At 42.0% G+C, this 15,050-nt stretch overlaps 1 protein-coding gene across 1 annotated transcript in view; it reads right to left on the bottom strand.

The window, feature by feature from the left end:
* The window catches only part of lig1 (ligase I, DNA, ATP-dependent), a 47,464-nt gene extending 34,272 nt beyond the window's left edge, over positions 1-13,192 (bottom strand). The window contains exons 1-7 of the mRNA XM_080011666.1: positions 13,028-13,192; positions 11,416-11,487; positions 10,906-11,080; positions 10,427-10,565; positions 4,527-4,757; positions 1,763-2,056; positions 1,408-1,537 (exon numbers count right to left, since the gene is read on the bottom strand). Coding sequence (XP_079867792.1) covers positions 1,408-1,537; positions 1,763-2,056; positions 4,527-4,757; positions 10,427-10,565; positions 10,906-11,080; positions 11,416-11,487; positions 13,028-13,044 — 1,058 coding nt within the window. The 5' untranslated portion in view covers positions 13,045-13,192. The remainder of the gene's footprint in view (positions 1-1,407; positions 1,538-1,762; positions 2,057-4,526; positions 4,758-10,426; positions 10,566-10,905; positions 11,081-11,415; positions 11,488-13,027) is intronic.
* Positions 13,193-15,050: the final 1,858 nt, after the last annotated feature.

The following is a 15,050-nucleotide window of genomic DNA, read 5'->3' as shown; positions in this document are numbered from 1 at the left end:
GCGCTTTTGGTTGCTAGACAAAAACAAATTATCGATTGGAATGAAATTGCACTGCTGTTATTACTGTGTTTACAAGCGCAGCCTGTCCATGAGGGAGGGGGCGGGGCTTAGTTCTGTATCGACAAACGTGATTGGTCGGAGGTGAAAGGTCAGCTTTAGATCATCCAAACTGATTGGCTGTTCACTTCCCTGCGTGGAAGTGAACAGATCTGCAAAATTTTCTATCGAAATGATCAAGACTATTCTATTTAGACATCAAGGAGACAATATCCTGATTATCATCATTATTGTTTTATCGTCCAGCACTAATTCAAATTTTGCTTAGGGAGAATTATTTTCACCAGACATTTTGACATTTGCTGTGGTATTGCACGCAGCATACAATAGCGATTGGTCAGACAGCTGGTCGTGAGTCTGAAGGGTCGGTAAAGGTAGGTCGTTAAGTGAGTGAGTACCTGTATGTAGGACTTCAACAGATTTTCCCGGTCAAAAGACGGCAATTACTGGATAACGGAAACGTCGCCCTTCAGAGTGAAACTTGTTCTGCTGGAGCCGCTGTTCTATTCTAGAACTGATGAATTAGTGGAGCCTTGCCATTTGGATCTAGTAACACATGAGCTAATTTCCACTCGTTATTGTTTAGTGGAACTTGGACAATTTTGGCACAGCAGTTGAGAAACACTGGTTTAGCACACACAGAAACAATGGATGACAGGGACGGAAAGACTTGAAACTTGGTTAAAAAGGCAGCGAAGCACATGTTCAGGTCCCACCTTACATAAGGGAAGGAACAAGGCTGCTGCTCAATGAATCTCATTGGACAATTGGTGCAAAATTAAGAGTGTTGTTTTTGACTAATTATCTTGTAATCGATTATCGCTGACATGGTGCAACAAATGTTCTGCCTGCACTCAATTGGCTGCCGCGATGCGATTATGCGCTAATTAGCATGAAGGGAACAAGATGATCTGACTCAATGTTGAATCGCGTTGCCGCCGACGGACAGTGTCTCAGAAATCCCAGCATGCACTAGCACCAGCACGGGGGGGGGGGGGGGACAGAGACAAGGACAGAGTGAAATCTAGAGACCCTATGGATAGTGGTAGACAGACAGACAGGTCAGTAATAAGAGACAGTCAGACAGGCCAGTAGTCAGGTGGATGGGTCAGTAGTCAGACACACAAGTCAGTCAGTAGTCAGACAGGTCAGTAGGTAGACAGACAGATCAGTACTCAGACAGACCAATACTCAGACAGATAGGTCACTCAGAGAGACGGACAGTCTGACAAGTCAGTAGTCAGGAAGACCAGTAATAAGACAGACGGGTCAGTAGTCAGACTGAGGGATCAGTTGTCACAGATGAACAGACAGGTCAGTCGTCAGCATGAGCCCTTCCCCTACTCATACCCTTTCTTCTCCTTGCTCTCGCCATCCTTGCTCTTCTTCTCGGCGCTCCTCTCCTGCTTCCACTCTTCCTTCTGCTCCTCCTCCCGCTCCTCCTCAGCTTTCTGCGTCTTCACAGCGGCCTTCCGGGGAGCTGTCGAAAACCTTCTTAAATTAGGAAAAAGGAAACGACCAAGCAGCTGTAAGAATAGACTTCAAAATATTGCTCTTTACTGCTGAGTAAAGAGCAATATTTTGCCGTCTATTCTGACTGATAAAAATAAAAAAATCGAAGTGTGGGCCCGGTTATGGACGGGCACTCCCCCCCCCCCCCCGTCTCAATACAAGAGGAGAGCAAATGCTAATCCCCCCCGCTCACCGAAGAAACTGCTGATGGAGGCTTTCTTGGCCGACTCCTTATCTCCCCGCTCTTTTCTGGCCAACGGACTCCCTCTCTCCCCCCCGTCCTTTTCAGACACCTCTCCCTCCTCGGGCCCTCTGCAGTCATCCCTCGCTCCTTTCCCATTCTTCATCTTGTGCTGCTGCTTCTTCACCTCCTCCTCCTCTTCCTGCGAGCATTCGTCCGTCCCCTTCATCTCACCCTTCACTTTGGTTGTTTTGGTCACTGCCTTTACCGCCACCGCCTCTCCGTCTTCCTCCATCGGCTGCTCACCTACACACACGCACACGCGGGAGGCGGCATTAAGGGAGTTTTCGGGGGCAGACATTTTGAAGAGCCTTTCTAAATGGTTATTATTTCTCAGACCACCTTTTGGAATAGGATAATAATAACATTTAAAGTTTTCTCTGAAAAGCTATGCGAGAGTCCCAAGAAAGAAAGAAAAAACAATACATTGGGGGGGGGGGGGGGGGGGGACGGACGGACGAGGAAACCAGTTCTTGTTTCAAAAATAGTCCAAAGTTCTGCATTTCTTTGTCCCGGCCAGACAAAGGCAAAAATACGTCATAAAACTTGATGCATAACACCACAGAAGAACATTAGGAGCGTGCATATTGAGCTTCTTCATAATATTCATACACAATACTGTATGGATGCCATTCCTAAAGTCAGAGAGACTTCAAATTCTAATGGAGAGGTTTTAAAAAGTATTCGTATATGTAAGTGGGTGTCTGCAACAGTCATTTTTTCAAACAAAACTATTACAATAACATGACTATTACGATAACCAGAAAGCCACTAGTAGTTATAAGGGCGGAAAAAAAACAGATAACAGAATTTGACATTTCCTTTTTGGGGCTCTATGGAGGTCAGACCAAGTGGTGACCAACCTGGTTTAAACCAAAGTGGCACATGAGCATAACATTACATTTTTATCTATCTAATCAAACTTTTATCATATGCAGATCTGCCAACTTTGGGAAAATATTTCGAGTACCACAACAGTGTGACAGGGAGTCTCCAAGGTGACTCCATCAGTTAATTCACACTGTAACCATCTCGTAACGAGGATAATCACATCATATGCGAGCTACTACAGCTAACTATAGACAGTATACACATTCATCTTATTAGGATATACCCCTTGAAATGCATTATCTCGAAAAGTTACCAAACATGTTCACCATCTAGAGATGCACCGATTGTAATTTTCTTGGTCGATTCAGATTGCTGATTTATTTATTTTTTTAAGCCTGACCTACAGATTCTGATTTCCGATCTGCTGTACGTCCACATGACAAATACATCCTGTGACCTGATCACGTTCACATGAATGGACAGTTGCACATACAGCCGAACTCTGCAATTTTCAGTTGCCACAATAGTGAGATTGCTCATTTCACTGTTTATGTTTGGTCACTATTCACTATGGAACAATAATAGAACATGAAACCAACACTGAGTTCCAATAAAATAGAACATGGGACTGTCACAAATTTTCAGTATAATTCAACCTGTAACTCACTGAGTTTTTGTAGGATCCAACATATAACTAACATGGAAATGTCCAGTTCGAACTTCAAATGAAAGTCTCTTTCACTTTTAAGTGCAAATATACATTTATATTATATTCATATGGTACTACTATTCCAAAATAAATTGCATTCATTACAAAAAAATAAAAAATAAAAGAAATGGCCGACTCTTCTCTCTCATTCACCGTGCGTTAAACCAAGTACAGTAAATTAAATCGAACGACTCATCTCACTGAGTGACTGGTCAAGAACCGAGTCTCAAAACCGGGAAAAACTTTTCATCACCAGTGGAGCTCTGCTGTGACAGTGATATAAATGCAGTCTGCACAATGTTAGAAAATTGGCGATAAATAAATAATTTATGCAATCTTTGTTTACCTTGATGCACCTCCAAACAGCCGACAATTTCTTTCTCTCTGTTTTTTGAGCATCAACCACGCATCTACGTTACATTACGTTGGTATCAGGTATTGGAGCATTTTTACCAGTACAGCACATGAGCATAGTATGGGGTGTGTAAATTTGACTGGCATAGAATCTGAAAATATATCTGACACTGATTGTCCGATCACCAATCATGGACAATTAAGCTGAAAACCTGTCGATGCATCAGATTTTTTTATTTTTTGTACGTAGTTTCAGCTGGCATTTTGTACCAGCGTATTTGGACCAAGAATTGCGTGGTTAGTACACAGAATGCATGTGGATTGGCAGGTCTGCACACATTTTATGACCATGTATATGAAAATAAATACAAGTTAGAAAAATAAAAATTGGATAAAAAAAAAATAAAATCATATAAACTTAATATAAGATGAAATATATATAATATCAAAAGGTGTTAAATTTAAAAATGTATATAACATTAAAAATATATTATTTTATTAATTAATTTAGAATAAATCTTGCATTTCTTACTGAGTTGCTGGGGCTAGAAATATAATTTTGAATAATGAATTTTGAATTAATCTTACATTTCTCCATCAGCTGTTGGCAGAAAAAATAAAAATAATAATAATTCTATCAAAACAATTTTGGATCAAACACATAATGTCATTTATTACACATGAATACTTTTATTAAGCTCACCCTGAGTTAATTCCTTCCCAGAATGCCGTGGGGCAAAAGCTGACATTGCTTCCCGATAACCAAACCAAAACATCCAGGACACCATGTACCATATACATGTGGAGAGGTAACAGCCTTACCGGCGCACATCGGGGGACTCTCCAAGCGGGGTCTTTTACTCCGCTGTCCCGAGGACTCGATGGGCCGCGCCCGCCCCCCTGCCTGCCCCTCCTCCTCCTCCTCCTCCTCCTCTTCCTCCTCCTCCTCCTCCTCCTCCTCTTCTTCCTCCTCCTCCTCCTCCTTTCTGGGGCTCTGGTTCTCTATGGGGCTCCCGCTCTCGTCCAGCTTCCTCTTGGGAAACACCTTTCTCGCTGCTCAGATAAACACGAAAGGAAACACCAGCTCACCAAAGACAAAAATAAATAATAACAACAACAACAACTTCTAAAAAATACAATTAAATCTGCTGAAAACTCTTGTAGCCATCGCACAATTAAAGTGAGAGCGTGACTGCAGTCATTTGGTAAAAATTGGGGGCCGGCCACAAAGCCGGCACACAAGTAGGTCAGTCGGAGGGAGAAGAAAATAAAATAAGTATCTACAAGATACTTTGCTAATGAAAACACTAATTCCACCCAAGAAAATATTACACAGCAAAGCGGCTTAAGATTCCACTCTCATTTTATGTGGCACTGGAGCTTTCAGGTTTGCCTGAGCGACACACACGCGCACACACACACACACACACACACACAGACACACACAGACACACACAGACACACACGCGCACCCCCCCCGCCCCCCCCGGTGGGTTTGCAGGTTTTTTTTTTTGGTCAGCCAGTAAGCATTACAAAAACAGAAGCTTACAAGAATACACAGGGATAACATTTTAATGAGGAATTAGAAATAAGGGGAATCATTAATATATTTTTATGTGTGAATTGTCTGCGTCCGGACACAAACCCGGCTCTCCATGGCCCTGATCCCCCTGCATCAACTAAAATCAGTGTGTTCAAAGTTGTTTTATTTGGAGAAACAGGGATGGGGCACGTGCCGCTGTGCTTCCCCCTGTTCCTGTCACATCACGTGAGCGCAGTATTTGTGGACATGCAGTTATCATCACAGCCCTGCAAACATTGATAATAGTTAGTAGAGGTGTTCATTTCAGCCATTGGAGGGCTAATAACTGAGAAAGATTACATTTGTGTTTCATTATGGACAGAATTTTGTATGTTTTTACTCAAGTATTGACAGCAGCACAAAAGTTTTTTGTTTTTTTTAATATAAAACTAGCAAATGTGTTTAAAATTAGGCCAATGTTTAAGCAAAGCAACATTATAATGTACTACTAATTAGGAGTGTCACAATTCTGATACAAAATTGATTGTAATGATCGTTTGATTTCGAACTTTGAAATCACAAGCAGGTTCGTGATTCTCACTGTATTTTTGTGGGTAATATTGTCTGACATCCGCGCTATATTTTGGCGGTCAAGATCAACCGGTAATCACTTTCATGAAGTTCGGTTCCGTGGAAGGGTCCGCTGCGCCGCATCCCTCAACGCATACTGCACCCTCCCTCCCACCCTCGCACTAGGGCCACAGGAACTACATTTTCATAGAATTTGAAAATTACAAAAAAAACAAAAAAATAAAAAAAATAACAATAAAGTTAATCCGGTTTGTTGCACAGTGAACGCACATTAGAGAGAAATATTCACGAAATGGTGTGCAAAGTCAGCGGAGACAAACGAGCGCACCGCCGCATTTCCCTCTCCTCCGGCATTTCACACTGTGTACAAGAGAGAGTGCGTCTTTGGCCAGAATGCCCAGTAATTCCACAGATGTGACGACGAAACAAGGATGTGGAGAAGTGTGGATGATGTTTTTTTTTTTTGTGACGTGGTGCTGCCCGTTAGCGGCAGCCTGCACAGGCGCTCCTCGTTGATTATGCACATTTTAGTATTTTAATCCGTTTTACATCACTATGTCCGTCAAAAACTCATCGGCAGTGCTCTCCGGCCACGATGGACTTTATCTGCGGATCCAGGGTGGCCCCCCGGAAATTTTACGCACTAACGCTCTCAACAACAACATCAACAATAGAGCTGCTGTTTCACGGCACCACGGTAAACGAGGCGGCATTCGGGTCAGAATGAGGACGCAACCGTCCACCTCTGCCAAGCATCATTCTTGCTAATGTCCAGTCCGTGGAGAACAAGATGGATGACCTTCGAGAGAGGATTACATTCCAACGGGATACGAGAAACTGTTGCGTCCTCTGCCTGACGGAGACATGGCTGAACCCACTGGTGTCGGATGAAGCCATTCGTCCTGCCGAGTCTTTCTCCGTGTTCCTTGCCGACAGGTCAGAAGAGTCCAGGAAATCCAAGGGTGGAGGCGTCTGCCTCATGATAAACAGCAGCTGGTATAACTCCAACAAAATCAAGACTCTCTCCTGCTCCTGCTCGCCGAACCTGGAACAGCTGACCATCTCATGCCGTCCATTCTACCTCCCCCGGGAATTCAGCACGGTCATCATTACAGCAGTTTATATTCCACTGCAAGCCGACACAGCACTATCAGACCTACTGTATATGATGTGTTGTGCGAACTTCAGAACAAACATCCCGACATGGCTGTGGTGGTGACTTTAACAGGGCGAACCTTAAAAAAGTTCTGCCTAATTTCCATCAACACATCACGTGTGCAACGAGGGGAGATAGAACTTTGGACCACTGCTACACACAGTACAAGAACGGATACAAGACCGATAGATTCAAACTCCCTGCTTTCGGGAAATCGGACCATGCGACCATCACTCCGATCCCTGTTTACAAGCCGTGCGTGGAACGGTAGTGACAAGGGACGTAAATCGGTGGTCGAACCAATTAGAGGCCACGCTTCAAGACGCTCTTACTGACTTAGATTGGGACATGTTCCAATCAAGTTCTAGTGACGTCAACAAGTTTACGGAAGTAACTACGTGCTTCATACCTACGTTAGCGGATAGCATTGTTCCCACAGTGAAAGTTTGGATATTTCCGAACCAGAAACCGTGGGTCGACAAATCCAACTGCGGCGCTCTGAATGCTCGCACGGCCGCTTACAACGACAGTCTTGTATCCGGAAATATGGACAGTTACAAAGCGGCGGACACCAACGGGCTTGTGGCAGGGGCTGCGGACTATTACAAACTACAACAGCAGCTCCTCCCAAGCCGCGAGTGTGGACGCCTCCCTAGCCAACAAACTGAACTCCTTTTTTGTGCGGTTTGAGTCTGGCAACAACACCGCTAGCTCACCAGCTAATTGGAGTTACATGGCATATCTTGGCGAGTACTGAAGTCCTGTGGTAACCAGCTGCCCCGGTGTTCACTAGGATATTTAATGCCTCCCTGGCTGAGTCGGTGGTCCCGTCCTGCTTCAAGAGGTCCACTGTCATTCCTGTTCCGAAAATGGCCTCTCTAGCCTGCCTGAATGACTACCGCCTGGTGACCCTCACCTCAGTGGTCATGAAGTGCTTTGAGAGGCTGATTAAGGATTACATCTGCGCCTCCCTCCCCGGCACCTTAGACCCGTTGCAGTTCGTGTACCAGCTGAACAGATCCACGGACGAGGCCGTCTCACTAGTACTGCACACCACGCTCACGCACCTGGATGGCCGGAAGGGGGCCTATGTGAGATTTCTACAGTTGATTACAGTTCAGCTTTTCAATAGTATAGTCCCCACCAGACTGACTGTCAAGCTGCGGGAGCTAGGACTGAGCACTCCGCTGTGTGCCTTGATCCTGGACTTCCTCTCAGCCCGGCCCCAGGTGGTTAGGGTGGGGAGGAACATGTCCAGCGGAAATTCAGGGTCTCGGAGGGGATCCTCAAGTCCTTCTACTCTGGAGCGATGGAGCGCATCCTGACAAGCAACACCTCTGCCTGGTTTGGGAACTGTACTGCTCAGGACAGGCGGGCCCTGCAGAGAGTGGTGCATTCAACTGAATGTATCACTGGAACTACCCTCCCCTCCCTGCAGGACTTATACACCAGGAGGTGTGGTAGCAGAGCCTGCAGGATTATGAAGGATCCTCATCACCCCAACAACGACTGTTCCAGCTGCTGCAGTCGGGCAAGTGCCTCCGCAGTCACAGCGAATACAGAGAAACTAAGACTCTTCCTGCAAGCCATAAGGACTGTCAATGCTTAACTCACCAGGGGTCCTAACAAAAAGCACTGAGTCACTCACACTGCCTTAATGTACTGTATCACTGTTCTGGGTTATTGCATACTGCGCTGTATTGCTGTTATTTGGTGTTACTGTATTGCTGTGTCGTACTGTTGTATACTATACTGTAAATATTTTTACTGCACATAACTGTATATACAAATAGCCTATCCCATATACATAAGTCTATTCCCTTCTATTTTGTACCCCAGCTTTGTATTATATTTTTAAGTGTTATTTAATTTTTATTTTATTTATATTATTCTATTCACTAACTGCATTACGTTTTAGGAATCGGTTAGTTAGCTAGGCAGGCTATGTTTGGTTTAGTAACTATTGTGTATAACCTCCAGGTGCGTTGTAAAGGCATTTCACTGCATATATGTATGAAAGTATGTTTATGTATGTGACGAATAAACCTCTTAAATCTTTTGAATCTTGAAAGTGGGAAATAAACCAAACCATCACCGATGGAATGTCCAACTATAGAATAGTATAGAGGTTCCCAACCACTGGATTGGGACTGTGCCGGGCCGCGGGGTATTTTTTCAGGAGCGATCTGAAAACTGCTCCACAGCAGAGAAACAGCTGGAAACGGAGTAAATTAAATACATGAATAAATACACGTTTTTAATTTGCTTAGTTTGGGGAAAAGATCGCTCTGGTGGGAGTGGACAAGCTGCAGATAGTAATTAGCCTTTTACTACTAGCATTCCCCTCTGACAAAAATATCATCCGCTTTTCTGCGCTTATTTTGGTGAGTAACTTAAAAGTAGTGTAAAGTATCTTATTGTTCATCATTCCAAAGTCAAGTTTTGCTAAAGCTCAACTGTTTAGGTGTGATGTTTAAATATTCTCATATTTCTGTAATTATTTATCATTTTAAATATTCAAATAAAGGTTACTATCATTATAGTTATTCAGAAACAAGTGTTGTTCTTTACGATAAGATAGACAAAGAAGAGGAAGATAGTCGTTCAAATAGATACATAGTTTAATCGAATAGAAACCTTAAAATCGAAAGTCAAATTATATCGTGGATTTGGAGAATCGTGACACCCCTAGTGTTAATCCATGTTAACGGTGGATGGATGTGAACATGTGCTATTTTCGTCTGATTTTTATTATTAATATTTTTTCATTCACTATTATTTTGATTAATTATACTGTATATACACATTTTATCCATATTTTTATTGATTCCTATCCCTTTCTTGCACTGCGTTTTTTTATCCAGCATATCGATTATTTCGTATGATATGTGCAACATGCATTTTCCACCAAAGATATTTCTCACAAGTTGATATATATTGAACACTAACAACATTCATCAGTGACCTGTTTTTCCAGTATTTTCTAATTACAGCACTATACAGACATTTATTCAAACTTCAAGGGAATTTCTAATATTAACTGCACATATCACATTGTTGTATTATTATTGTTCAATCTCCTGATAATCAAATAGGTTTTCACATCAGTAAAGTCCGTGGGCCAACACAAGCCACTTTGGTCCAAAAATTTATTTGGAGACGACAGGCGCGTATTTCACACAGATTGTCAGAATGGAATGGGGAAAAAAAACAAAAAAAAAACAACTGCGTTAATTTTTTCCGGCGTTGAGTACAACGAGCACCCATCCCCCCACCCTCTACATTTTTCTCCATTTTCTCCATTAATTGACTAAACAGTGATGTCTTAATCAGCGGCTGGATCCGGGTCTCTCTCCATGTTAATGCAGCGGTGAATAGGTAATACAGCCTGAAGGCACCTCCATTATTCAACCCGGTGAAATGGTGCAGTGCGGTGTGGTTTAGTGCACTGACCGGTTCTGCGTTTGGGGATACCCAAGGGGGAAACCGAGGTGGGGGTGTCGGTGGTCGCTGAAGAGGAGGCGGGGGTGGCAGGGGTCACCGGGGCGACTGGGGTGGCTGGGGCGGGCACCGCCTCCAATAAGTCAACCTGCTGTGACGATGTGAGGGGAGAGCGAGAGAGATACATAGAGAGAGCAAGATAGATAGTGAGAGAGAGAGGGAGATAGGGGGGAAGAGGGAGAGAGGGGAATGTGTAATTATGAATATTCATACTAATTATTTATGCTTGTTTTTTGTTGTATTATTTTTTTATTCACAATTGTAACAATTGTATTATTTACAAAAACATTACTCCTTGTTAATTTTTTAATAGTTTGGATATTTGCGCCGCCAAAGTTTTCCCAAAAGAAATTCAAATTCCACTTCATAAATTATGTATTAAAAAAAAAGAAGAAAAAAAAAAAAAAAAAGGGGGTCAAGTTTTATTTGACCTTTTTCTCTTTTTTGGGTGGGGCTGCCTGCTCCTCAGGCGGAGCTTGCTCTTTTACGCCCGGCGCTTCGTCCTCGTCGCTGTCCAGGATCTGGCGGCTATACTTGGTCACCTTCTTGACGGGCGAATCGGCCTTATGGACACCATTCTGCACTTTGAGTGGACTCTTGACAAGTCTGACAAGTACACAAAGTTTTGTTTTTTTGTAATTTACTTTGTTTTCATTTGATCAATTATTAATTTACTTCATTAATTGTATAAATAATTGTATGTGTTTTTGATTTAAGTGTTATATTCCATATATTTATTATTCATTCATTTATTTTATTTATTATTTAAAAATGTTAAGCCTAAAATAATATAGGCATCAGAAATGTCATTTTGCATATGGACAAGTATACCTCAGTTTGTTAGTTAATGTTTTATTACAACATCATGTTTTTGTTTTTACAGGAGGAATTCTGGTGAATCCCACTCTGAAACCCACAGCAGCATCTTCCACTATACTCACTCTTTCACGGGTTCACCACTCTTGTTCTTAAGGACATTATCCTTTCCCTTGGCTTTGGGCTGGAAGAAGGATCTAATGTGGACGGAAAAGAAAAACGGAAAAATACATGGTAAAGATGAAGTACTGTACATCTTGGCAAAAATATATAAGGTATACAGGGTGTCTTCAGGTATCCAAAATCAATGTAATACTTTCTTAGACATTTTAAACTAAATTTAAGACTGAAAGTCAGACCAATGATTTACGTTATTCAATAAAGAATTGCAGCCATCAAATGTCATAGTCAAAGTTTCCTTTAGGTTCGGATCGTGAACTGAGTGACTTTTGTTTTCCAACACCACTCACGTTGATCAAGTAAAAAAAAAAAAGGATTTATATTCATCTATCTATCAAAAGCGAGCCAAAATAAAAAAAGATCAGCGCCATTTAGAATTGTCCATCTATGATTTTGTATATTTGACTACTTCTGTTTTGAAATGTTTGTTTTATAAGGTTATTTGTACATATTTGACAATTTTTATTTCTATTTTAACTTCACTTTTTATTCTATTTTATTACCAGAATTATTTTTATACTCCTTTTTATAGGACTGTTAAGCTTTTTCTTCAATGCTAATTGTCGGTAGAGAAACACAACAAACCTCACGAGAACAAATTCCTACCAGTATATATTTAAATGTACAACATAAAATATTGTGAATGACAATGACACCACCTATAGCATTTATTTGGTAAATGCTAATCAGGAAATGCATGTGCACTCATCTGCAAAAAACACAAAGAAACAGTAGCACTGTATGTATGAGGTATTATAGGCGTTTTTGTATCAGGTCACAGGATATGACAAGTACATTTACTATATTAAGTACATTTAAGACAGAAGCATGTATACACTTTCCTATTTAAGAAGAAAGGTCAATGAGGTACTTTCACCTCGAGTCATTTTGTGTCATTTGTGTTTGTAGTACATAATAGATCTGAGTACTTTTTCCACCATTGGGTACCGCAATAAATGTAACCATTACCTTTTCGTGTGTTTGTTGAAAGTAAGACCTCACAAATTCAAATAAAGGACGATTTCATGACTTAATAAGGCTCACTTTTTGTTAAAATAAAAGACGTAAGACATCTTTATACATATACTCATAGTAAGCCCTTTATGAGGGACACTATTCTTATACTGGTCCATGTTGACATGATCGCATCAGGCAATTCCTGCAGATTTAACTGAAGCTGCTTCTCCGTATCGGTATGATTTGTTGCGTGGCACTGCTGCCACGCGATTGGCTGATTCGATAATTAATGCACTGTTTCATGCAATAGGTGTACAGGTGTACAGGTGTTCCTAATAAAGTGTGCGCGCACACGCACATACACACACACACACACACACACACACACACACACACTGAAAAAAATGAATAATAACTAATTAATGGTATAATCTTTCCATCGTCGTGCTGTTAAAACTAAAGGACTGTCACTTTGACGTTGGAAACCCTGCTAAACGGAATCCGTGTACTCGTCAGTGTTAACTACTGACAGATCAACACACGCCCCGGGGAACTGCAACGTAACGGACAAGAACAACACATTTAAACTGCATTACTTACGCGATGCTGCGCTGCATGTTGTCGTCGGTCGTAGTCCTCAATATCCGCCTCGGCGATGAAACCCAAAAAAAAAGGGTGTTTTCTTCTACTAGATGGTGTTGGTTGTGAATCCCCCAGTAACACACCGCCCTCGCTCCCGCGCTCAGATCATAAGAACACGCCGCCAAAATGTCGCATGGGTAGAAAACCGCGCGGGGGAAAGAAGGGGTTTGTTGTCGTAAAGATCGAGTGCACGTCAAAGACGCTACCGCCACATGCTGGCCCGGGGGTGTAATGGCCGGTTGACGATTTTATATTGTTTACGGCAAATCCTTACTACAGAGATGGAAAGTGAAAAAAAACACACACACGGCGTGCGGGCTGCGTGCGTGGCGTCTCAGCGTCAAGCATCTCATCGCGCATCACACCATATATACTATATACACTATATTCACTATATACATTATATACACTATATATACTTTATACACTGTATACATCTCATCTCATAACAGTTCTCGCAGTCTGTCAGTATTCACTACACTGGCGTTCTCAACGGCCACGCCCCCTTACCGTGAAATAACACGGCTCCCCGCTTATCGACCATTCGCTTACTGACCTGGTGTTAGGAACGGAACTCGGCGGTTAAGTGAGGAGTACCTGCATCATCTGTTCGAACACCTGCATAGCTGGGGTACACAGGGAGAGTGAAGTGTGTGGCCGTATTTTTTGTTGACCGCTGTTTTTGTCTGTGATTATTTGAGTGTATTTTCTGCACGTTATACTAATATACTACGTTTTTCTTTAATTATTAAAAGTTATAAAACGTATATTTTGATCTCTGCAAATCTTTTTTTTGGTAGTGCGTCAGACAATCAGCAAACAAGGCCCTACTTCAGTCTCTCAATGACCTTGTACTTTGTTTCCAGTAGTCGCTACATTTTTGTCAACAAAAAAACAGCCATTAAAAGAAGTATCATCGGATGGCGCATGAGATCAAGGATCAAATGGATGGGGATCAAATGACTGAAGAAGGCGCCGGCTATCAATTATCCACAACGTCGGTAGCCACAGTCAAAACCACGCCATAGAAGCCAGGTAGGCTTACTGGTGCACTCTATATCAATGGTAGGAATGCAGCTTGCATCATGACTGCTGTTCGTCCATTGGGAAAGATTGGAAGATTACCGAATGTGAGTTGGTGCAGAGTGCTGGCATTTAAGCAGATTGCAGTGATTCCTGGTGCTGTAGTACCTCCATGCTGTCAAATAAGGAATCTCCACTTTGGAAGTTGCCGCTGCGCTGCTGTTGTGAAAATGTAATGTTTGCCGGATGAAGTTCCTTTAGGTCTGTGGATGTGTTTTCAAATGCACAAATAGAGATTCAAAAGAAAATGAAAGGAAATCAAAAGAGAAAAAAATTGTAGTTGAAGTTCACAAATTAAGTGTGGAAAAAGAGAAAATAAACTCACTGCAAAGGCCTTTGTGAATAAGACTGAAAGGCTTCAACGGGGATGTAAAATGACTGTTAATAAATTGAAAGGGCTCATACCAGAAATTAAATGGTTCATGAGAAAAGGGAAAATGTCTCAATGTGCAACCCCTTTTGAAGAGTTGAATTAAACTTTCTGAAAATGCAACCGTATCAACATATTGTGTTCTTTACTCCCAGAGGATGAACAGAGTAAACAAAATGAATGGTTCTCCAGCATTGTGGAATACAGCAATACAATTAAGGGGGATGGTGAACAGTGGTTGAGTGAACCAGAGGAACGGCTCCACAATGACAATCATATTCAATCTGATCCTTTTAGAATGAATGAAGAGATGTCTCTTGTTCCAATAGCTGATGATCCTGAAGTACTAATGCAGGCCGCATCCATAATCATGACGGATGACTTCCAAGGTGATGTAAACCCAAGCGACAGTGTGTCAAATGCAGAAAGCAGAGTATCCAGATCACAAAACTCTGCAATAGGAAGAAAGTCTGCTGCTTCTATTATTTGTTCTGCACGTCTTCGAGCAGAGGCGGACTTGCCAGCGTT

The sequence above is a fragment of the Zeus faber genome (genome assembly GCF_960531495.2).
Source record: "Zeus faber genome assembly, chromosome: 12".
Lineage (NCBI taxonomy): Eukaryota > Metazoa > Chordata > Actinopteri > Zeiformes > Zeidae > Zeus > Zeus faber.
The sequence above is the reverse complement of the archived record's forward strand: the minus strand, read 5'-3'. Positions and strand labels throughout refer to the sequence as shown.